This window comes from Gossypium arboreum, chromosome 2 (genome assembly GCF_025698485.1).
Source record: "Gossypium arboreum isolate Shixiya-1 chromosome 2, ASM2569848v2, whole genome shotgun sequence".
NCBI classification, from domain to species: Eukaryota; Viridiplantae; Streptophyta; class Magnoliopsida; order Malvales; family Malvaceae; genus Gossypium; species Gossypium arboreum.
Genome location: NC_069071.1, coordinates 21,117,708 through 21,142,417, shown reverse-complemented (window position 1 = coordinate 21,142,417; position 24,710 = coordinate 21,117,708). Strand labels below are relative to the sequence as shown.

The following is a 24,710-nucleotide window of genomic DNA, read 5'->3' as shown; positions in this document are numbered from 1 at the left end:
GGCAAGTTAGATAGTTACATGGCCTGGCACATGGTCGTGTGTCCCTTGTTCTATTGTTACACGGTCTTGTGACCCCTGGTTTCCAATTTTTGCAACTTTGCCTTAAAAATTTTGTTTTGTTTCAAATTAGTCTTGAATTACTTTTAAGCTATTTTTAGGGCCTCGAAAGCTCGATTTAAGGACCAAATGCATATGTTTGATATGATTCTAATTGAGACACATTTATTAGTTATTATGATGATAAATGTTTTCTAATTAATTAGTAATACTCCGTAACCTTAATCCGATGACAAAGATAGAGACAGGTTTGGAGTATTACACAGATCATAGCATAACATATTACATAGTCGAATCGGATAGCTTATTAGAACAGATAATAGAATACGTATAACACACAAGCTTAACTTACATACCTACTTATAGCAAATCCTAACACATTATTATACTTATCGGAACTTATTTAACATACCTCCAACAGTTATCCATGTTTGTTTACTGAGATTTATGCTTTTCTAGGTCTACATAATACCTACGAACCTAATTTCCAAGTCCTGTAACCAAAGGCCTATACGGCCCAAAAAGCTAGCCCGTGTGTCCATACGGTCTACCTACACGGTCTGCAAAATCTCACACGACCGTGTGCCTCTCATAGCTAAGCCACACGGGCCGCATGATTTCACATGGTTGTGTGCCCCACACGGCCTACCACACCACTGTGTGGTACACAAGTTCTACCACACGATCGTGTAGTCGCTAGGCAATTTCGAAAACAACTCTTGTTTCGTGAATTTCTCAAATTTTGAGCAATGACTTGGGTTAGAATCACACACCTGATAGTAGAATTGATCGAGTACACAACAAATGCACTCTGAATCTTACATATAATGTTTAAATAAACTGATTATAACACAATTAAATCCCAAAAAACCTTCTCGAAGACACTTTCTTTTCTTACAAACATTATCCCAAACAACATTCAAATACTTACCTACTCCATAATAGCGAACTTACGATGATTACACTGTTGAAGATTCTCGATTCAAAACCCCCTCGCATAAAAAGAAAACCAATAATTGTTCATCAACCAACCTATGAGGATAATAAAAACGAAATCATCCTTTTATGACGAACAACATAAAACCAAAAAACACAACCAAAATAACTGAAACTTACACTAACCTTGGATATAATTGAATCTAGAGAAACACCAAAATCCCACTAGAGACAACAGCAGCAAGGAATGTCCAATGGAAAAAGAAAAAGAAGTCTCAAAAGATTCAAAAGAAGAAAAGGATGAGGAAACCCAAAGAAAGAGAAAGAAAATATTGAGAAAAGAGAAAGTGGGTGAGAGGAACGTGAAAGTAGGAGAGACAATTGGGATAATTTCTTAACCACCCACATCCTACTAAGTCTCATAATTAACCACCCACACCCCACTAAATCCCACAATTAACCACCCACCAGATTCCCTCATAGTTCAAAACAAAAACAATTTCCACTTGTCACACAATGACTCAAACACAAAATCAAAAGGTAAGCTAACAATCACCTTACCACCGAATCAGCAGGCTCATTCTTATCAATAAATGCACTCAAATATTTCTTAAACCAAATACCAAAAACTAGGGATTTAGAAAAAAATGGCAAAAATACAACTGAAAATATTTGAACCCAAAACCTTCCTCACACAAGCACAACTCCTAACCACTTAGCCAGAACAATTTACTTAGTATAATTTTAGAATCTTAACTCAAAAATCACAATGTGACCCCTCTAGGTTTCACCAATCCAATTTCTTCCAACCTGATTTTTAGGATGTGATAATTTTTATATTAGTAAGGTTTTAACGAGACACAATATCTTCCAATGGACATCTAAGGGGGAGTGTTATGAATATCTTATTAAGTGGATGTTCATTAAAATCAAGATATGTTTTGATATATTTTATATTCTAATAGTCATTAGAAGTATAGTTCTATTTCATTTATACTTCTTATGTCTATAAATATAGACTTTGGAGAAGCATTGTAAATGTAACACCCTTACCCGATGTCGGCCTTGAGCAGTACGAGGTATTACCGGACTTAAGTACTTGTAATCATTTAAAAATAAGACATAAAATTTCATCAAATTTTAAACTTTTCAAACATATATAATTTGTCCCTTAAAAAGACCTACGAGGCCCAAAACAATCATTGAAATTGGTTTGGAAATAAACCAAAATCTTTCAGACACTTAGTAATTTTTTTTTTTACCAAAGCAGGGTCACACGCCCATGTCTAGACCCCGTGTAAAAATTAGCTAGCTACTGACTTGCTCACACGGCTAGACCACACATCCGTGTGGTGGCCGTGTTCTTCACACGGCTGAGACACACGGTCGTGTCTCAAGCCCATGTGTATCATATGCTATTTTCCAAGCCCTTTTTGTGTTCTTAACTTAGCCACACCAAGATATTTATCTACGCATACATAAAATAGGTTTACATAACTTTAACCATTATGAGCCAAATCTTATGGCTATATACAATGAAGCAAAATGAGCCTATACATTTGGCTAAATCATGATATTACCTAATATCAATAACTTATTATCTATACATGCCACTTATTTAACAATAAATAAGAATTACCATTATTCTAATTTGATAAACTAATAGTGTGATGATACTTCCGACGATCTCCAACCCCGAGCCAACCTGACAACACTAAGAGAAATGGGAAAATGGTGTAAGCTTAAAAGCTTAGTAAGTTGGAATATTAATAATAATAAGCAATTTAATTAACAATATTATCCCATTCCTCAATGATTATGCTCAAGAAAATAGAATCATTAATCACATGATTTCATCTTTTTACACAAGATCAGCTAAGGCTATTTTCCTGAATCATAGTCACTAAATTATTTATATCTGGAGCTACGAAACTCCGAATTAAGTTCCGTTAATTTTCCATGAAACTAGACTTATTTTCCTTTCTTCCATAAAATTTCCAGAATTTTTGGTTAAGCCAAATAGTAAAGTTTATTCCTCAAAGTTACCCCTGATTCACTATCTGACAGTTCCTACCCTTCTGTACTAAAGTTCAATTATCTCATAGTACAAGACTCGAATAATGTTCTTGTCTATTTCTCTTGAAACTAGACTCATATGTCTACTTACTAATTTTTTTCTATAATTTTTGGTTGGGCCAATTAGTACAATTTATTAGTTAAAGTCTCCCCTATTTTAGGGTATGACCACTCTGACCCCTATGCACTACGAACCGAATTTCTCCCTGTACAGAATTCCAACGACCATACTGTTTATTTCTCCTAAAAATAGACTCAATAATGAATCCATGTATCTAAGTTATGACTCTTAATAATTTTTTTACAATTGTTGGTGAATTTCTAAAGTCAGAACAGGGGATCTCGAATTCATTCAGACCCTGTTTCACATGAATTCAAATATCACACAATATGAAATTCTTTTTCTTCCCTTGTTTCTTTCATGTGAAAATAGACTCATTAAGATTTAATCCCATGTTTTATTCTACCTCTAACTCATTTTCCACTATTTTTAGTGTATTTTCAAAGTTACACTACTGCAGTAACTCAAATCTGTCAAGGCTAAATTACTCATTCATATTTTTGATATACCCGTTGAACTATTTGGAATAAAAATTGGATACTCGGGAATCTCGCACACTAAGTGTCAGTATCATGGTTCGAAGCCAAATCAATGTAACTTTAATGACATGCCCTTTGTATCCTAATTTATTCCTAAAGTTCAACAGGAATTTCCAATGCCAAATTTTCATAAAATACTTTCGTACAATCATAATCATCAACAATTCAATTATACAGCATTAAATCTCAATTATAATAATGCTATTAACAAGCTCATACATACCTGTACCGATCCATAACAAAATCATACTTACACGAAATGTCGCTGCACAATCGATGTCTTGCACGCTAAGTGCTATACCGGATGTTTCGCACACTAAGTGCCATCCTCGATACTTCGCACATTAAGTGCCATTTCGGATGTCTTGCACACTAAGTGTCATCCTCAATACTTCGCACACTAAGTGCCGTTCGTTTGGTCGATAAATCATTAATCATTAAAATACTCATAAATATTCCATTTATATGATTCCAACGCATTAAATGCTCAATATAATAATACTTAATACGTACGAACTTACTTGTTTATAACCTTACCACATCCCAGTCACTTAATGAATACATCATTCACATAACCAAGTTCCTGCACTTATTCCTCACAAAACTCACAAAGCAGTACGTAGTAAGTCTCCTGTTGAACACTTCGGATCAATACTCGATACTTGGTGGTTTCAGCACATAGCTCCACCCATTATATAGTTCGGCTCTCTTGTACACATGGTGAACACTTAGTACCACCCATGTGATCTAGCCAGTTTATCTCGTAGCTCTCTTGTCTACATGGTGTACAAATAGTATCACCTATGCGACCTAGCTATATTATAATGTCTCGTAGCTCTCTTGTACACATGATGTGCACTCAGCACCATACATGTGACCTAGCTACATACCATCTGTATCATTCAATCTTTCCGAAGGTTCAACCGGGATTTCTCTCTCTTTTCCAATAATTTCACCAATCAAGTAATTATCAACAAACATATTTCCAATATTATTATAAAATATCATAATACAAGTAAAATTGATGTATTACTTACATATAAACTTACATCTCATTTAATATCAAGGCAATAACATTATTGCAGTATTATTATCATACCAACTTACCTCAAATGCTGAAACGGCTAACTTTTCTGACTTAGCACACAACTTTGTTCTTCCCTGATCTTAATCCAAAATTTCATGTTTTCTTGATCTAACATGTCAAATAACACTTATTTAACACATTTTATCAACACACTAACCAATTCAATTCATATATCAAAATTTGGAAAATTTACAATTATGCCCCCTAACTTTTCAAAAATTACACTTTTACCCTAGGCTCGTAAAATAATTTTTTATTCAATTTCTATAAGGTTTAAGACATGCTGAACATTTTTCTCTTCTATGGAAACTCCAAATTTTCACTAATTCACACACTTATGACCAATTTATAACTTTTACAATTTAACCCCTTTTTGACATTTTTACCGAAATTCATTGAATAAAACTCATATTTAACACATCAAGCATTCATTATCTACTATAAATCATCAAAACACAACCATATCATGAATGGGTAATTTTTTAAACTCTAATTTCTCTTCAATCAATTGGTAGAAATAGAAAATTTAAGCTTCGGGGATCTCAAAAATACGAAAATCATTAAAAACGGGACAAAAACCGTACCTATATAAGCCATAGAAGCTTGGCCAAATGGAGCTCATCCATGGCTGCCATTTTCGGTTCTTTCCCACGGTTGAAGAAGAAAGAATGGAAAAAAAAATGATAGCTTTTATCATTTTTGTCTTATTAGGTTATTTTAATTAATTTACAAAATTACCCTTTTTTATTTCAACCAAATTTCAAAAATACCAAACAAATATCCATTCACTAACTTATTAAAGGAATAATTATCACATAAGGACTTTCAATTTAAAACTCATAACAATTAGGCACCTCATTTATAAAGAACTCAACTTTTACACTTTTTACAATTTAGTCCTTTTGACTAAATTGAGTGCCCAAACGTCAAAATTTTCGAACGAAATTTTTTACAAAATATTTTCACAAATTTATAGACTATAAAAATATAATAAAAATAATTTTTTTCTCGTCGGGTTTGTGGTCCCGAAACCACTGTTCCGACTAGACCCAATTTTGGGCTATTACAGTAAATATTCTAATTGATCAATAAAATACGCCTTCTCTTTGCTCTCTCGTTCTTTTTGTTCTTTACTTTTTGTATTTTTATTTTATAATAAAATCATAAATTTTATAAAAATTTTAAGTAAAATATTTTTTAAAATCAATTTTAGCTTAAATTTTCATATTACAAATTTTAAAATAAATCCTCAATAATAGATTACAATTTTTTAAATATTGCAACATATATTATTAGTAGGTTAAAAGTTTTATCCATTAATTTTATTTTAAAATTACATATTACAAATTGGAAATTGGAAATTAGTTTTACAATTCAATATATAACAGATACTTTTATAAAACCGCAAATTTTATTGAGTTAAATTTTTCAAGAAAGAAATTTACAATGATCAAATTTATTTCTTAAAAAGAATTTGTAAGCATAATATTATAATATAATAATAGTAGTCATGAGTTAATTTTATAAAAATTATATCATTAATGGGTTAAAAGTTAATTTAAAAATATAAAACAGTCTATCCTACTTCACCTATATTATCAAATTTCAAAATTGAAAGTTATCAACTGTCCTATCAACTTAATTTTATTCTTAACTCTAACAAAATATAAAACTTCCAAAGTTTTTTTTTTTTGAAATAAATATATTCAAAGTTTGGATGAGGGATTTGGAGAACTTTTACTTTTAGTAGAATTTTAAAATTTTAAAAAATTATTTATTTGGATAAACATAATAGAAATTTTTAAATTTTTTAATAAATTTATTTTGGTCAAAATAGGGTATCCATCGCCTATAGTAGTGGTTAATTTTCTAAATCATAAATGCTCTTCGAAGAAATAAAAAATTGACCATAAAATATATTATTTTCTCATGAGTGATAATCGAATCCCCTACCATATGACCAAGAGATAAGGCGAGCGACCATCATGTAGCACCTCATAATTAATTTTTTTAAAAAATTCAAAATGAGTTTTAAGTAACTCAAATTCCACCTAAATAGTTGGTTTTAATTTTCAAAATCTCTTTTCATTTAATACATGTAGTCTCACAATAATAATAATAATAATAATAATAATAATAATAATAATAACTTTAATTTTTATTTTTATTGAATCTCAATATATATTTTATATTTTATGTTATTAAAAATATTTATGTAATAATATTCATATTACATAGTTTTATATTATTTAATTTTAATATCATTAGTTTTCTTTTTAATTATTTTTAATTTACTAAACTTCACTGACTTGATTTTTCTTAAAAAATTATTTATCCAAATGAAATAATCACAAATATTACCCTAACGTTAGCATTATCAGATTTTTCAAAATTTTAATATTCTTTAGGTAAACGCATCTCAAGGAATTTAAAAATATAAATATTTATTTAAGGTGAAATCATAAATTTTGGTAAGTATATAATATTTTTAAAAATTAATTTAAATAAATTATCGTAATTTTAAAAGAAAGTAATTGATTTACATATTTCACGCTAACATATAAAAATTTATATATTAATATATACTAATTACATAAATATATTTTAAAGAGTAACTTTTAAATTTAGGTAGTCCAAGTACATCAATCAAACATCCAAAGTCCTAGATAATTTAGTCCAATAATTAAAAATACAAACTAAATTGAATCAAGAGAGATAATTTTGTCAATTACATGCAAATGACCAACTTCATCTCTCTCTAACCATCAATTCATTTCTTGTTTACTTCTTTTGAATCATTTGATATATTTTTCATTTTGTGAGTTTTTATATTTTTAAATTTTTTTATTTTTTATCAAAAAATGATTTGTTTAATATTTTTCTTTGTTTTGAAACTTTTAGAATTAAAATTAAATTGACAAAATTTTTAAAAGTTGAGGTCTAAGCTTATTGATTTTTTTTTAGATTAAAACCAAAATGTCAAGTTTTGTAAATATTAAGGGTTAAATTTGTTAAATTTTAGATTTAGAATTAAATTGATAAAATGTGTAAATATTGAAAAGCTAAATTTGTTATCAGGTTAATAAAAAAGCCCACATCAAATTTTCATCACTCACCTAACAACAACTAACGAGGAGAGTGACTAAATCAAAAAAAAAATTATTAATTGAGTGACTAAAATAGAATCAAAGGCATAATTGGTAGACGATTCTTGTGATTTACCCTTCTTTTTTCTTTTTTTTTTCAAACTTCTCAACTTCGCATGTTTGTCCTTATCATCTTCAGTGGCCTTATATAATTGGTTGTTTGTAGTTATAGATAGCTTTAAAAATTATTAAAAGTTTAGACACAACATAGTTGAATGATTTTTTTGAAAAAGGCACATGTTTGACTTAGCATTCTAATAATGAATTTACCAATAGTAGTTTACAATTAAGCTAAATCCACTTTTTCCATTCACCTTGTTTGTTTATTGGATTTGAACAACTTCTTATTTCTCAAATTCAACCAAACTTTTTTATTTTTCTCTTGAAGAATCCCACAATATCTTAGTATTCATCCTGTAAATTTGTAATGGTTTCTAGAAAAAATAATATCTTAGTATTCATTATAAGTTCTATCATTTATTCTCACTTCTATTTATTTCATTGTTATTTATTTTAAAACTTATATATATATATATTATTTTATCTTACTGTTGTCTGTTTTTATCCTGGTTGAGACAACGGCTTTTTATAATAAGAGAAATTTAATAGATAATAGACGGTTTTAGGTACCTAAAATAAATTTCATGAAAGAAATAAATTGTCTATATAGGGATAAAAGTTGCAATCATACTATGTATATTGACTAAAATAATATTTCATCAATTAGTAAAGGTTTTAATGGTTTAATGGATATTACTTCTATATATTTTTATAAGTTATATAATAAAATTAATAAAATAGAACAACAAATAAATAATTTAGGAGAAGTAACTGAATTAGATTTGAATTACGAGTCTAAAAATATCTTATCTGAAGTTGATAAATTAGAACAAGTTCTTATTAATAAAAATATAAAACAAGAAATAGATTTAGGACATTTGTATTATGGTAATAGCAATATAATATTAGCTTTGTCAGAAAAAGAAGGCATTTCCTCTGAAGAATCATCTACAAAAGATGAAAAGCATAAAAATTCTAAAAACAAAAAAGAAATTTTACATATCAACAAAATATGACTTTCAATCTTATAAAGAACTTATAGAACATTGGAAAATTAAATTTACTCAAACATTTGATAAAAATGAAAAAAATAGAATATTTAAAACTTATTGAACAACTTTATGAAAAACATAAAGAGTTATTTATGTTATTTAATTATTATTATAACTTAAATTATGATTCTACATAAAGTAGTAGTAGTTCTAATAATTCTATAAACCTAGAAGATATAAAAGTTACAAGTTATAAATCGATGGAGAAAATTCTTCAACAGATGATGAAATTATATATACCGAACTAATAGAAACGATCAAACAGATCAAAGTCCTAATGAAAAAAAATTAGATTTGGATATTTTAAAATATGATTATTTAAGATCCTTTAATAGAAATTGTGAACAAGTTGAAAAATATAACTAGAATGTTTGGTAATCAAACTAAAAATATTGCTACTAATGAAATAAAATATGAAAATTTAGGAAAGTTGTCTACCCAACCTATCTCACATAGGATAAACTATCTAAACAAAAGAAATATTGCTCAATGAAGAATACATTTAGATCTTACAAATATTCCTATAGCAGATTATAAAAAAATCATAGATGATTGGGCATAGTCTATGACTCTAGTTGTAAACAACAATAATTGGACAAAAATTTTAATTATTTTATTGGAACATTTCAAGGAAATGTTTTACAATTTTAAGAAGATGGGCAGAACTAGAAAAGGAAGTTAACAAAAAGATAGTTAATCAATCATATTCAAACTCCCAAAGATGTATTAAAAGGACTAATCTATATTCTAAAAATAGAATTTTGTAGTTATCTTGATAAAAAGATCAAGATAGTCTATCTAGTTATATGTTGCCAAAAATTAAATTATGTGATATTAGATATTTAGAAGATTTTTCTAAAAGAATTCTTCATGAATATCAAAATTAAAAAATAAAAATATAGAATTTTGAAAAAAATATTTTCATAAATTATCACCACCATTGAATGAGATTTGTATAAAAAAATATGATTCTTATTTAGAAAAACATAGCAAAATATCTTGTGCACATATAAATACTATAGATTCTATGGGAAATAGAATTAATTTTGCAAAAGAAACAATAATCAATTATTTCTTACAAAGTAAGGCTTCTAAACAAGTTAAGCATAAATAAAATAACAAACATTGTACAAAATTTTAGATAATGAATGGGAATTTGGATGTAAATCAGTAGGTCCTAATATTTATAAAAAACATAAAAGAAAAATAGAAGATATAAGCTAGTTAGAAGGAAACCTTGGAAACAAATAAAAATCCAAATAATAATAATAAAAGATTTCTTAGAAGAAAAGCTTTTAAAAATCCTAAAAAGCAAAAATATAAATGTTTTATATGTGATGAAGAAGATTATATAGAATCAAATTGTCCTAATAAAGGAAAAAGTGCAAGAAAAATTATTAAAACACTTGAAGAAAAAAAATTAGAAATTTGCTCCGGAGAGGAAATAATCCTAAGGAAATATTATACAAATGAATATCATAAACAAATTATGATACAGATAATGAAGAATATATATTTATATTTAGTCTTAATAATAAATTTGGCCACTAACATTTGCATGTTTTGTCAAAATGGCTCTAATTGTATTTTTGAGCCTTTTTTTTTCATCAACCTTTGTTCTTTTTTTTTTTCAATCTGCTTTTCTAATAGATTTAATGAAAATACTGTTAAAAAAGTTAACGGGATGATGTGAAATTTCATATGTGAAATATTTTTAATGAGATGCAATTTATTACTTAGATAACCTAATAAGATAATTACATGTGGAAAATAATAAAATAAATAAATAATACATTAAATTAAAAAACAACTCTTAATTTAAAGAAAATAAAAGTAATTATCTAAAAAATTAACTCAAGAGAAAAACTTCTTAGTAAATAAACATAAGAAAAATTGAAACTTTTGAAAGAAAAGAAAATTGAAACCCTAAATTTATTCATTAAATTTGTTAGAAAAAACATATAAAAAAAAAGAACAAAGGTTGATCACCAAAAAGGCTTAAAAATATAATTAGGGTCATTTTGATAAAACATGCAAACGTTAGTGGCCAAATTTATCATTAAGCCTTATATTTAATATATGAAGTAGTTCAAATAATCAATTAGAAGAAATTCCTAATAATGAACAATAAGATATAAAATTAAAAAATATAATCGGAGAAGAAAAAGATTTTTCGATGAAATGATAGAAAAGATTAATAAAATCATATTTCTAAAGAGGAAATTTATAAAATATCTAAATACAAAATTTGGTGTCAAAGACATATAGAAAAAATAAGTGGTAATACAGTTGCCAAAGATACTAAAAATGGATTAAAAGAAATTCCATTATTCACTAAAGAGAAAATTAAGAGGATTAAAAAGAAATATCCCCAAGTTAGATACATACATTTAGGCATTATAATGATAAGTATAAGAGCTTTATTTAGAAGATGACATGATATACCAATAATAGCAGTATTATTAGATAAAAGATTTGAAAATCCAAGAAAAGTACTTATTTGAAGAATTCAATCAAATTTACATTCGGGACTAATAGAATTTAAAGTTAAACCTAATCACTTTATTACAGATCCATTGATAGAAGAATGTTTATGTCTCAAAATTCAAACAAAAATTATGAAATTAATGATTTAATTAGCTGAAGATCTAGCAATCAATTGGACTTCTATTAATGAATATACTAATACAGCAAAAGTAGAAATCAAATAAATCAATAACAAAATTATTGAACTCATTGAACTTAATAAAATTACTATTGAAATACAACCAAAATTATTATATCTAAGTGATCTATCAATTCCAAGAGATTGGACGATGGAAAGAATTAATAGTCCAACTACATTTAAACCAATTACTACAATAGCATATGTAGTGTCTAGAGATAAATTATATTTTAAAAATACAATAGTGGCAAATACTAACAATAATTTGATTTTACCCTCAAATACACAAATAGATGAAGATGAGGAAACTCCAAATTCTTCAACACCAATAGGAATGAAAAAGTTTATATTTCTATTTTTTTTATAGAACTAATTAGAAGTTCTATAACTTCTAGAAGCACTAGAATGAAGAAAATACAAACTTTAATTATACTCCAACAAATGAAACTTGGAACGAGAGATGTAATTACATTCTCAAATTTTTAATCCAGAAAATATTATACATATATTAAAATAACATTTCAATTGATAAAATATAAAACATATTATTTACATGCTTTACTAGATATCTGGAACTACGACTAGTAGTTGAAGAAAAAATGTTATTCCTCTAGAAAAGTGGGACCTTTGAAGCATCTAATAAGAGCTATAAGAATAGGTGGTAATAAAACCATTATTCAATATAAAGCTAGAAACATACCAATTTATATAAATAATGTAATATTTGTAATACCCAAATTATTATGCTTCTTAGAAATGCATGGAGACTTATTATTAGGTAATAATTTTATATATCAACATTTGTCATTTTCTATTGATAAAAATTTAATTATGTTATTTGTAGAAAAAACTTCTATAGAAATACCATTAGTAGAAAACCATAAATTTATATGTGACAAAAATTTAGACCACCAAGAAAGGAACAAATTAAATAACTAAAAATATGTCATCGGTTGTTTAATATAGTAGATAATAATTTTAGTGATGAACCATTCAAGTTATGGCAAAATAGCCCTAGATATTGTAGTATAAAATTAGAAAATCCCAGTAAAATTATTAGAGTTAAACCAATGATTTATAATAAACAAGATATAGAAGAATTTGATATACAAATTAAGGAGTTATTAGATAAATGATTGATAAAAAAATTAATAGTCTACATTCTAGTCTAGCCTTTACGGTTAGAAATCATGCAAAAATAAAAAGAGGTAAAGCTAGAATGTTCATTAATTATAAAAGATTAAATCAAAATATTATTATTTATGTTTATTCCATTCCAAGAAAAGATGTATTAATTAATCAGGCTAAACAAACAAAATACTTTAGTAAATTTGACTGTAAATCAGGATTCTAGCAAATCATGCTAACAGAAGAATCTAAACCTTTAACAACCTTCTGTTTACCCAATAAACATTACCAATAGAAAGTGATGCCATTTGAAATATGTAATGCATCACAAATATTTCAAAGATGAGTGGATTCTATTTTTAATAAATATAAGATATTTTGTGTAGTTTATATAGATGACATTTGATATTTTCAAATACTCTAGAGTTACATAGAAAACATTTAAATATTATTTCCTAAAAATTCATAAAACATGGGATAATATTAAGCCCAAAGAAAATAGAGCTAGAAAAAATAGAAATAAAATTTTTAAGATTAAAATTATCTCTGATTGTCTTAAACTACAATATCATATTATAATAAAAATAAAAGAGTTTCTGAAAAGATTGAAGATAAGAAGTAGCTTCACAATTTTTAAGAATTATAAATTATGGAAGAAATTTCTTTCCAAACCTATCAAGAAAAAAAGTATGTTATATGAAAAATTAAAAATGATAAATCCTTTTCCGGTCTAAAAAGACTAAAAATTTAAAATCTGAAAAAGTTCAGATTCCAAAAGTTTATTTACCTAAACAAGGCGACAAATTAATTTTTGAAATAGATGCCTCACAAAATTATTGGGGATGTGTTTTAAAAGTTAGAACAAAAATAACGAAGAATTAATATGTGGATATAGTTCAGGAAAATTTAAACCAATGAAATTAATTATGTCATATTTGAAAAAGAATTATTAGCTATAAAAAAGGAATAAAAAATTTTCTTATATATTTAGCACCTGAAAATTTTATAGAACACCTCAAACCCGGCCTAGTCGTTATGACCGGATTTTGAGGAATTACATCAATTTGTTTAAAAACTTTTGTTTTAATCAAATTCAGATTGTGTTTCGTAAACATAAAATTTGACAAAACTCTCACAAATGTTTAGAAATACTTAAGTCTGGAGTCACTTATTTCAAACCCAGAATTTGTATCCAAAACCATATTTTGAAAGTCATAATTTTGGCAAATCTTTTCCAGCTTTAAGGCAAACATACGTTAGAACTATTTGTTTATTTTCAGAAAAACACTTAAGAGGTTACTTAATTTTATAGTAGAAAATTTTTGGAGTTTTAATTTTGAAAACTGAATTTTAAATTATTAACCCGTGTAATTTGCAATTTCATGTTAGATTACTCAAAAACAAACAAACAAAACAAAAACAAACAAACAAAACAAAAACAAAAAACGAAGTCCAAACAAATTTACAGTCCAAAATAACTAAAAAAAGGTAAATATCTTATTTTATTAACCGAGAAACAATCCGAGCTCCTGTACACTGTTCGATCCTAAACTCACAGTTTACATGAAAAGTCAAAGATAAAAGAAAGGGGTGAACTATAAAGATCAATGTATAACTAAAACTCAAACTGAGATTATACACAATACAATATACAAATAAGAGAACCACAGAAAATTTCATAACAATCAATTAAACATAATTGAGAATGCATGATTATGCAAATACGGTATAATTTAGAAAATCATAATGCGAATTTTTCAGAAAACATCCTACCCAACTCCGCTACACACCGAAATAGAATTTCTCAGAACTCATCCAACCAAATCACACCAACCGAATAGTTCTGGTTCTATATATATATACGGATATATATGGTCAAGCCACTATATTGCAGCCCAATTGCCAAAACAAACATATGTGATCGAGCCACCATAATAGCAGACAAGCTACCAAACAGAAATGTGGATAAACTTCCAGAATACACAGATCATTAAACTACCAGAATCTTCCTCCTTTCAACATCATCCCAAACCTCATGCAACGTATCATGGCATGTATATATAGAACTAGAATGACAAGCATGTAAGACATGCTAACGTACAATAACAAAAAAAAAAGGCACGGGAGTTCACACTTTGTAGAACAGATTTACCAAACCTTATTGAAACACATCAGTTTTGCCATGAAGTCACATGCATGGTTATATAACTGATTTAGAGATATAAAAATTAACATATTCTGACATCACATGCTCACATCCAAACATAGTAACACAGAAACATACTGTCAAAATTAACAGAACATAGATAATATATGTATAAATCACACACCTTAAACATATCCCATATGAAAGAATATTAACAAATACATTGTTTTCAAGTCTTATTTAAGCAGTATGGACCCTACGGAGAGTCTAATTACGATTCATGGATCAAATCAGGCCTAAGTGAAAATTTTCAAAAACTGGGCCCACATAGCCCAATTAACCAACCCGTGTGACCCACATGGCCTCATACACGCCCATGTGGCCCACATGGCCCAATTGACCTAGGCCGTGTGGTTTACACAGTCTGGCACACGGCTTGTCACACAACTATATGGCACATATAGCCTGGCACACGGCCGTGTAGCATCGACAGTCTACTTTTTTACTTTGCATCAATCACTATTTTTCAGGTTTTTCATTACACACATTGACTGTTTTTTATGCAAAACACCCATGAGACTTCCAGAACCCTTGTACATAAATAGCAATGCACAAATTCAAATCGTTGGAAAATCGTTGAATGTTAATTGTTCCTCTCCTGATAGGAACACACGTCGACTATGTAAAGAAAGGGAATCAAACAGAAAGGAAACAAAAGCAAAAAGGAAGGAACACAAAAAAAGAAAAAAGAATTAAAGTAGCCAAAGAATGAAAAATAAATACATAAATGAAACAAATGATGAAGAAAGGGGTAAGGGAAAAAGAGGAGAAAATTTTGAGATTTTCTAAATAAAAAATATATATTTTAAAAACAACCAATTATTGCCCACTAAATTAGGTACCCTAATCCGTCCAACCACTACTACATAAACGGTACACACATGGAGAAGCAAATATTACCATTTTGCTCACGTAATGACTTGAGCGCAAGATTAAAAGATAAACTAACACCTTACCACTAAACCAGTAAGCTCATTCTGACACAAATTGAACAAAAATTATATTTAAGCCAAAATTAACAAAATTCTAAGGGAAGAATTCGAACCCAGCATCTCACACACATCACCCCAACACCTATCCACTGAACCAGATTAACTCACTCGACAAAATTTTCACAATCTTAACTCAAAATCAAGACGTGACCATTCTTGGTTTCACTAACCCAATTTCTTCTAACCCGGTTTTTGGGATGTATAATTTATGATAAAAATTGATAATCAATCGGTTAAACATTTTCTTACTAATTAAAGTTTAAAAATTGTACGAAGAAGAATTAGATGGTATAATGAATTATGTACTTTTAATTTTGAAGTTTTATATATCAAAGGCACTAACAATATTATTGCTGATTATCTTAGCAGGCCTTATGGATAGAGGTAAACAACCTCTAAAAAAAGTTGGTGAATGGACTATCATTAATAAAAGGCCCAACAGATGGAACACATTCAAATCAAAATATCCTAATCAAGGATTTGTGTTAATACTTTCCCAGGTATCATTTTATCCTAATCAAGGATATCATGTTTCATATCCAATGATAAGAACACCAGTTGGAATTTCAACTCAATGCTCAATTACATCATAGCTAGTAAGTCAATTATCATGGTCTCAAGATCCAAATTCAATATACCAAGCTAGTTATGCTGAAATCATTTGAGGGGCGGAAAAATTTTGTGAGGCAGAAAATTTGTTGAAACCACAACAAGTACAGGAAATAAAATATTTTTATAATTTAGGTTTACCCTTAAAATTATGTAGTTTTATAAATGAAATATGGAAAACCTATATTATTGGACAAAGAGCAAACTTTAGAAGTGCTCTTACTAAGCTTTCACAATTCTTAGTTGAAAAATAACTAAAGAACAATAAGCTCATGATTTATTGTTAAAATTTATTTTATATCGTGATTGGGAAGAACTAAAATTAGTTTTTAGATATCAAGGAGATAAACAATCTTCTTGATATATCCCGAGATTTTATTAACAAGGGAACAATTAATCTAGTTATAAATAAAAATTTAGATTATGTTTATATAATAAGGCTAGAATTATTTTACCTATAGAAATATTTTTTAAAATAAATGAAGCTATTTGCAATCGCAAGCTTAATTTCAAAAAGTTTTTTCGAACATTTTTACAAGTTTATGTTTTATTAATTATTTTAGATGAAAAATTTTCTACTATAAAATTTAGACTTGATCATGAACCTTTTGATATTAGTTAGATTGAATGGGATTTTGTTAAAAAAATAACAGTTCAAAATTTTTCTTTTCATTTATTAAAATATTTTCCAACATTTATTAAATCTTCGTTATTGCATATGGTAAATGAAGATGACTTCTTTTACTATTTTCATCTTGAAATCTATAGTCTTATTGATATAGTTGAACGTGAAAAATTTTATCAGCCATACCAAATTTGGACTATCTCAAAAATGATTACAGGAAGAAACATATCTGCAGCTTTAGAAGAAAAAGAGCACTTGACAAAATATGTTGACAAGTGTTATAATAATCATGTTTATTATCAAATCCAAGCAGGAATAGATCTAATCGCCAAATCCTAGAACCTACTTCAACAAAAAAACATATAGATTTTGGACTGATGGTCAAAGATTACTGGCATATAATACTAGAAATCACCAGGATGATATAAATGAAGAATCTATTCAACTACCAAAAAAGATAACTAAAATAGAGATTGATGATTTTTCATCCCATACAATTAAAGACATCAAAAACACATGAGAAAATTGAAACTCACCAGAATTGTGAATAGATTCATTAAATTTAGATGAAATTGAAGAAATGAATTTGAACAATATCTAAGAAAGTTGACATAAAAGATAAAGGAAGCAACGTGCAAAAAAATCACGACCAAGAAACAAGAAAAAAAAGAGCAACGTGAGCACAACCACGAGAAGAAACGACAAAAAAGGAAGCAACGTGAAAGTAACCACAACTAAACAAAAGATGTCAGCCTTATCCAAAGAAAATATGTCATCTTTATCAAGAAATTGTGCGGAATTCTAATTTTTTAAATTGAGTTATGATCCTATAAAATGAGGTGGAAGACCCCAATGAAGGCATTCAAGATATTTCTCAGTTTTTCTTAAACAAAGAAGAAATCCTTCTTCTCCCTTTTGTAAATTTTAGTCCCTATATTATCAGTTTTTCATACTGTAATTTTACCTTCATCCCTCATCCTGTGTCGGCTTCCAATGAAGACAGTTGTACGCTCCAAAGCGTAACCAAGTCATGGGATTGCCTCGTAGATGACCCAGATTTTGCCAAACTCCATCTCGACCATTCCTTGACAACCAACACCAATCTCAAACTCTTCCTTGATAATTGTCTTGAACACGATGATAAAGCCTACTCCGTGGATTTCGACTCTCTCAACAACCTCGTTCAATTTCCTCGCCCTTTAACAGCTGAAACCAAGAATATTTGGTTCTTGCAATGGTTTACTTGCCGTTTATCACCGTGAAGAAACCGTTGGATAATGATATAACCATGGATCATGATAGCAATCCAATACTTGGATTTGGGTATGATATCACCAAGTAATTTTTGCTCTGGACCTTGGCACCGAGGAATACTATGAAGTCCCAGAAGGTGACACGAGCTTCAAAGTGAAAAAATGTGGGAGCAACCGTTCACATTTTGAGTATATGAATGCTGTACTGGGGGAATGTTTGTGATTCTCGAGACCACTCAACTTGTCCAGTGGAGGATCATATAAATCTATGGGTGATGAAACAATATGGAGTGAAAGAGTCATGGACGGAGTTACTTTATCTGTCTCGAGATCAATGGCTGACCAGTATATTACACACCACTGCTGTTGGAATAGAATATTGCTTGATGATGCGGAGGTTGTCAGCCAGCTTGGTTCAATCTGGGGAATGAAACAGGGGAAACCCTGCGTATCACAGGTGCTTTGCAACTTTTCTCGACTGTGATTTATGTGGAAAGCCATGCTTCTGTTCAGCAATTACGTATCTACTTTTTGATTCAATTGGTAACAAGATAAAAGCATTATATTTGAAGCTTATTGCCAAGTTTCTTTTATTTCTCTGTTACCAAATTGCTTTTACACGAGTATTATTTGGAGCTCGTATCTTCATCCGTTTCATAGTCACTTCCCAAGCCTGCTGCGATAACTAATTGCTACGTACCGCATTTGGATTCCGAATCAATGACGTAAATCTATTAGATATTGATATGAGACATGGCCTCGACTTTCCCAGAATTTTAACAGCATCTACCAACCTTAAACAAAGCCAAAACGTTCATTGATTTTAAGATCAAAACTTCAAACTTTACTTGAAAATTAAAGGAAGTTTGGCAGTTCATTTTATTTCGATAGAAAAGACGAACAGGCAAGGTGCGGAAAGACACCATAATCCTACAAACCTGGCACGCAAGCTGAAACAAACACTCGTTGAATGCATTAAACAATTTTAATACCATGTCAGGCATCGGTTGCCTTATCCGTATCTCCAGTTTTACCTTCCCCGCCAATATGGAGGCCACTCTCAATCTTACGGGCAACCTCATCAGCGACAGCCTTCACTTTCCCACTTGGTTCGCTTCCAAGTAGATCACTCTCATCGTGAGTCACTGGACTTGTCTGCCATATTCTAATGGTACCATCTTCAGATCCTGATGCAAAGGACCCCCCTCCTGGTGAGAAACGAACACAGTGGACAGGACCATGGTGACCCTTGTTGCAACCTACAAAGATTAAGCACAAGATTAGTTAGAACTCTCAAACATTGACAAAAACCCATATAGACATCATCCAATCAGTCTCACACGATAACGCAGCTCATCCAACGCAGTGAGGATCCGGCATTATATTTCTCAGATTGTTTTATATTACTTGCAGCATTTGCACAATACAAGAACATGAGACCTAGATATTCTTTTAAAATATTGCCATGTAATAATGGAGGTGTTTATGCGGCCATTCCAAGACAATGCAAAAATGGATCCACTTTAGGCATTAAGGAATATGAAATTCAAAAGAATGGTCTTCATAAATATTCAGTGTTTATCTGACAATCTCGAGGCACATACCAAGCTCTTCTCCAGTATGAAAATCAAAGACATGGACCCACATGTCTTCCCCTCCAGCAATGAACTTATTACCATGCTTTGGTTCCAATGAAGCTGATTCTACATTGCATGGCATGTCATAGCTTTTCACCAATCCAAAACTAAAAAAGAGCGAATACAAATGTCAGCAGCCATGGTGGCAAAGAATAGATCTTGCACAAATAATCAAGACATGAACTTACTGATTTGCATCCCAAAACTTAACAGTAGATCCATCAGCAGTAGTTATATAGCGACCATCCTGACTCACTTCCGAGCTGGTGACGGGTGATTTGGTCTCAAGTGTTTGAACAATTTTGCCACTTCTCAGATCCCACAACCTACAAGTAGACAACATAACAACGGTTTAGGAAGTCACATACTCAAACATATAATCATGTGAACACACAAAGGGTTTGAGAATGCACCAAGAAATGGAAGACAATTTCCAATATATAATACTTCACCAATAATTTAAACTGAAATCTCTCTCTTTGTTTTTATTTTCATAAATTCCATCAGGCATCCAAGAGATTGAGATTTTACAACTTCCCATTTGGCCCGATACTAAGAATCAATTTATGAAGTCAACCAGCAATACTGGCACCAGCATTTTATTCAGTTAAGTAAAGTGAACCCAAAGGAACATTTTGCATAACCTGCAAAATGCCCTAAAACTTCCATGCTTAACTTTTAACCTTGACAAACAATATGCATCCAATACAGAAGAAGAGAGTAGTCTACCTATTAGTCACCCTTGTCTCAAAAGTCCTGGAGTGACACAATATCAATTCAAGTCATATATGATACTTTGTTACAACTAAAATATCTTGTGGCAAACAATGGGAGAAAAAGGAAAGTAAAGGTGCTATCATTTGAATAAAGTTGTACCTAACACCATTAGTCTCAGTGCAAGAACTTAAGATCATCTGGTCACTATGGAGCCATGCAACAGTTCTAATTGAACCAGGAGAATTATCCACTTGTCTTGGCTGCGCATCTAGACGATTCAAATCAAATATTCGGAGAATTTTCTCAACTCCACCAGTGAGTAGAAAGTGTGTGTCCTGTAAATAAAACAATTTACTCAGATGCCGCTGCAAACAGATAACAAGTGGGCAACGCATAGATAGATAAACTCCCATATATTAAATAAAAATACATTTTTAATATCTGAAGGTTTCAGAAAGAAAAAAATTGCACCAGAGGCCACTTAAACTGACCCAACTTCAGTCCATCAAAGAGGATATGTGATTATTATCTAGCAAACCATTCAAATGCTGAATAAAAGAACGCAGAATACAAATAGAGAAACCGAAAGATTAATCAATGAAAAAGATATGCTAAAACTCCTCTCAACGGTAATAAGAAAATGTAAACACAAGGTTCAAAAAAGAATATCCAAGCCATTAATTTAACGCAGTTTTTTTTCACTGATATTTGTACAGGACTTTATTAACTGGGTCAAAACACATGCTACTCTGAAAAAAGAACTATACTGGCATTTCAAGATATAAAGTTCTTGCAATAAAATCTACATAGAAAGCAGTAGTGCCTGGCTATTATCAGAATAACTTGCTCAGAATAAAAAAAAGAAGAAAAAATACTTGTTATCCAGGTAGCACCATCAAGAAAAACTTTTCAATGTGCATTACACAAGCATTAGATGCAGGTCTATGGTTCAAATTATAAGATATATTCAAAAGAAGAATTCCAATAGAAAGGCAATTAAGCCCTACATCTGAAAACGCACATGCTCGAACAATATGCTTGTGCTCAAAAGAGTGCAATTCATCTCCGGTCAATGCATCCCACAGTTTCCTGTAAATATCAGACGAAAATGATAAATCCACTTATCAATTGACCATCATCATTAACAATGAGTCAATAACACTATGATATATATCATATATATAAATGTATACAGAGAGACAGGGGGGCAAGAGAAACAATAAGAAGAAAAGCAGTTTCTATTAGTTAACACACAGGTGATTCCCGAACCTAAATACTAAGAAAAGTGGACACATTTGACTCTCGAAAGAAAAAGAAAGGTGGAACATTGGTAATTATGCAAGATCTTCAAAGAAAGCCCATAGAAGATATCTTTCAATCATTAATATGATTAGAACAAGTATCAGCTGAATTTATCAAGTAACAAAAATTCTAACACCAGAATAACCATTCACATAAAGCATGTATTTCACATGCTGCATGAATGTATATTATTGTTGCATCTTGGGAAAGATCAATAATACAACACATAAAATAAAATAAACAGCATCCAACCCATGTTATCGTGCAGTGCTCTTTACAAAATCAACATAGTGGAGAAAAAGACTACTTCCCAAGCTAAGATTCATGATCATACACCATCCTAAAGCTTGCCCTCTAGAGCATAGTTTTGCAGTCTCATCAACAATACTTCTTCTCAGAACGAGCTAATGAGGAACAAAGAGCCAGTAGCCCACAAGGATGCGGTCCATTTTTTCCAGGGGAGTGTTTGATAGAAAATAAATCCAAATGGAGAACAAAAACGGATGCAGAGGAATAATTGGGTATGTACAAGAACGCACAGAAAAAATCATTCCCCCAAAAAATTGATTTCATAGCTGAATAAAATTACATACGCAGAAAAGTCAGCCGAGGCAGATGCTGCACGTAATGCTTTGGTATCCAGGCAGGAGCTCCATATTGCACCTTTATGCCCTTCAAATGTACCAATCCAATCTCCAGTTTCCCCATTTCTTAACATTGGACTGGAGTCTGAATTTCCAACGCATCATTAGAAATAGAGTTGATTTAACATTAAAACAAATCCCATTGACAATCCGATCAACCACAAATCAGATTTCCTGCTCCAAAACTACTATTCCATTTCAAGTTACAGAACAACAATAATTTAACAGTTTTTTACAACAAAACAATAGCTAAAGTCCTGCTCAACGCAATCTACATCAACATTGGAATCGAATTCACATAACTACAAGTCTACTTAAGAGTCTGCAATTCAATCTAATGAGACTAAAATCATTACTATATAACTAATAAAAGGAAAAAAAAAAAAAACTGGCAGTTAAAAAGCCAGCTTAAAACAGTAAATATATAAATAAAATTCAAAACAGAAAATCAATATGATCGGGAAGAGCAGAACAGACTAACTCAAAAGAAAAACCCAAATTCAATTCAACATTAGAGTAACTGGACAGAGATACATAGCTGATTATACCTAAATGATCACTAAAATAAAATTCAAAAGAAGCCCAGATTTTAAATTGGCGTGAATCAATAATGAAAACTGAAACCCATACCCTTACTGGCACTAATAAGAAAAAATCCATCAGGAGTTATAGGACTGTAGAACAAATCAACCACCGGCCTTGAATGCCCATGGCACACTAATGGCACAGTCACCTTTTTCTTCTCCATTTCTCCAATTTAACAACAAAAATAGTAAAAAAAAAAACCAATAAAACAAATACTTAATCCTTTTCGATCAATCTCGTTTAACAGCAAAAAAGATGATTTTTTTTCTTAATCTTAACAAAGTGGGTCAATATTACATAACTGGAATTGTCAAAAATTATGATACTTAAAAAGAAATGCTTTTCCTTTTCTTTTTTTCTAAGAGAAGGGTATAGAGAGGAAACCCTAAGTGTAGGGTTTGATTTCTTTATTACGCTGGAAATTTATAAATTGGTAGATAATAAGAAGTGTTTGGATATGAGAATCAACACAATTTTTTATTGATAAGAATATTTTTCAAAAAAAAAAAGAAAAGAAAAATATATAATATATAAGGGCTTTGAGAGCAAGGAAGAACATGGGAAAGAGGGGTTTATATAATAGTGTGAGGTTTTGGCATTTTGTTAGTATTTGCAAATGTAATTTTTATATATCCTCCCACTTCCATTCAAACTTACTCACCATATCATAACCCAAATTACGAAATTAAGCAATGAAATTTTTGTATAAATTTCTTACTCTGTTCATCCAATCGTGATCACAATAAAATTACGTCATCCACTATCTATTAGCGATGGAAAAATATTTGTTACACAAAGTAGATTACAAGGTTGATAAGTATTATATAATAGTATAAAAAATATTTAAAAATATGTACATGATAATTTTTTTAGATTATATGTGGAATAAAAAAGTATACATATTAGTTCTATATACACGAGTTGCATAATCAATTCAACTATACAAGGTCATTCAATACCAAGTCACGACATAATATCTGAAATCATGTAAACATTTATATTAATCATTATCAACTCATTAGAATCGACTACCAAGTACATATCACCATCATCATGTCATTTAACCATTAGATTTTGGCTTGATGAACTAAATAAACTGATACAGATACGCGGCTATCTAGCCAAAACATGCCAAAATGCTCAACCAAGCTAATCCAACCAAGAACACGTTTGGGCATTAGATGCATGGCCTGTAGACTAACATCCCTCCAGAAACACACCTTGACACCAAGTGCCAAGTATGCAGGCTTACATCCGCCTCCAGAAACATGTCAAAATCACTGTAATATAACTCGATAATCTACAACAAATGTTGGATTCCGATATATTCAAC

At 29.9% G+C, this 24,710-nt stretch overlaps 1 protein-coding gene and 1 long non-coding RNA gene across 4 annotated transcripts; both read right to left on the bottom strand.

Moving 5' to 3' along the window:
* Positions 1-2,423: 2,423 nt before the first annotated feature.
* Positions 2,424-5,437, bottom strand: LOC128283411 (uncharacterized). Its single transcript, XR_008273750.1, has 3 exons — positions 5,341-5,437; positions 4,777-4,864; positions 2,424-2,707 (listed from the first exon to the last, which is right to left on the bottom strand). It is a non-coding gene; the product is annotated as an uncharacterized LOC128283411 (long non-coding RNA).
* Positions 5,438-19,313: 13,876 nt separating this feature from the next.
* LOC108467151 (uncharacterized) lies at positions 19,314-24,171 on the bottom strand. Of its 3 annotated transcripts, none has more exons than XM_053024435.1 (7): positions 24,096-24,171; positions 22,742-22,877; positions 21,854-21,935; positions 21,006-21,181; positions 20,318-20,455; positions 20,097-20,236; positions 19,314-19,751 (listed from the first exon to the last, which is right to left on the bottom strand). In XM_053024435.1, exons 2-7 carry the CDS (start codon positions 22,864-22,866, stop codon positions 19,489-19,491), a joined length of 924 nt encoding a protein of 307 aa, XP_052880395.1. In that variant the 5' UTR covers positions 22,867-22,877; positions 24,096-24,171; the 3' UTR covers positions 19,314-19,488. The 3 variants fall into 3 exon arrangements, with proteins under 3 accessions (XP_052880395.1, XP_017623179.1, XP_052880393.1); XM_017767690.2 differs by lacking the exon at positions 24,096-24,171 and adding an exon at positions 23,423-24,051; XM_053024433.1 differs by lacking the exon at positions 24,096-24,171 and adding an exon at positions 23,341-23,993.
* Positions 24,172-24,710: the final 539 nt, after the last annotated feature.

Bases quoted from the DNA above. Each gene is read 5' to 3' on its own strand.
- LOC108467151 (XM_017767690.2), bottom strand. From the start codon at position 23,540: ATGGAGAAGAAAAAGGTGACTGTGCCATTAGTGTGCCATGGGCATTCA. The intron at 21,182-21,853 runs GTAGGGCTTAAT...TTTTATTTACAG, and splicing joins GAGCATGTGCGTTTTCAGAT to GACACACACTTTCTACTCAC. The intron at 20,237-20,317 runs GTAAGTTCATGT...GCTCTTTTTTAG, and splicing joins AAGTTTTGGGATGCAAATCA to TTTTGGATTGGTGAAAAGCT.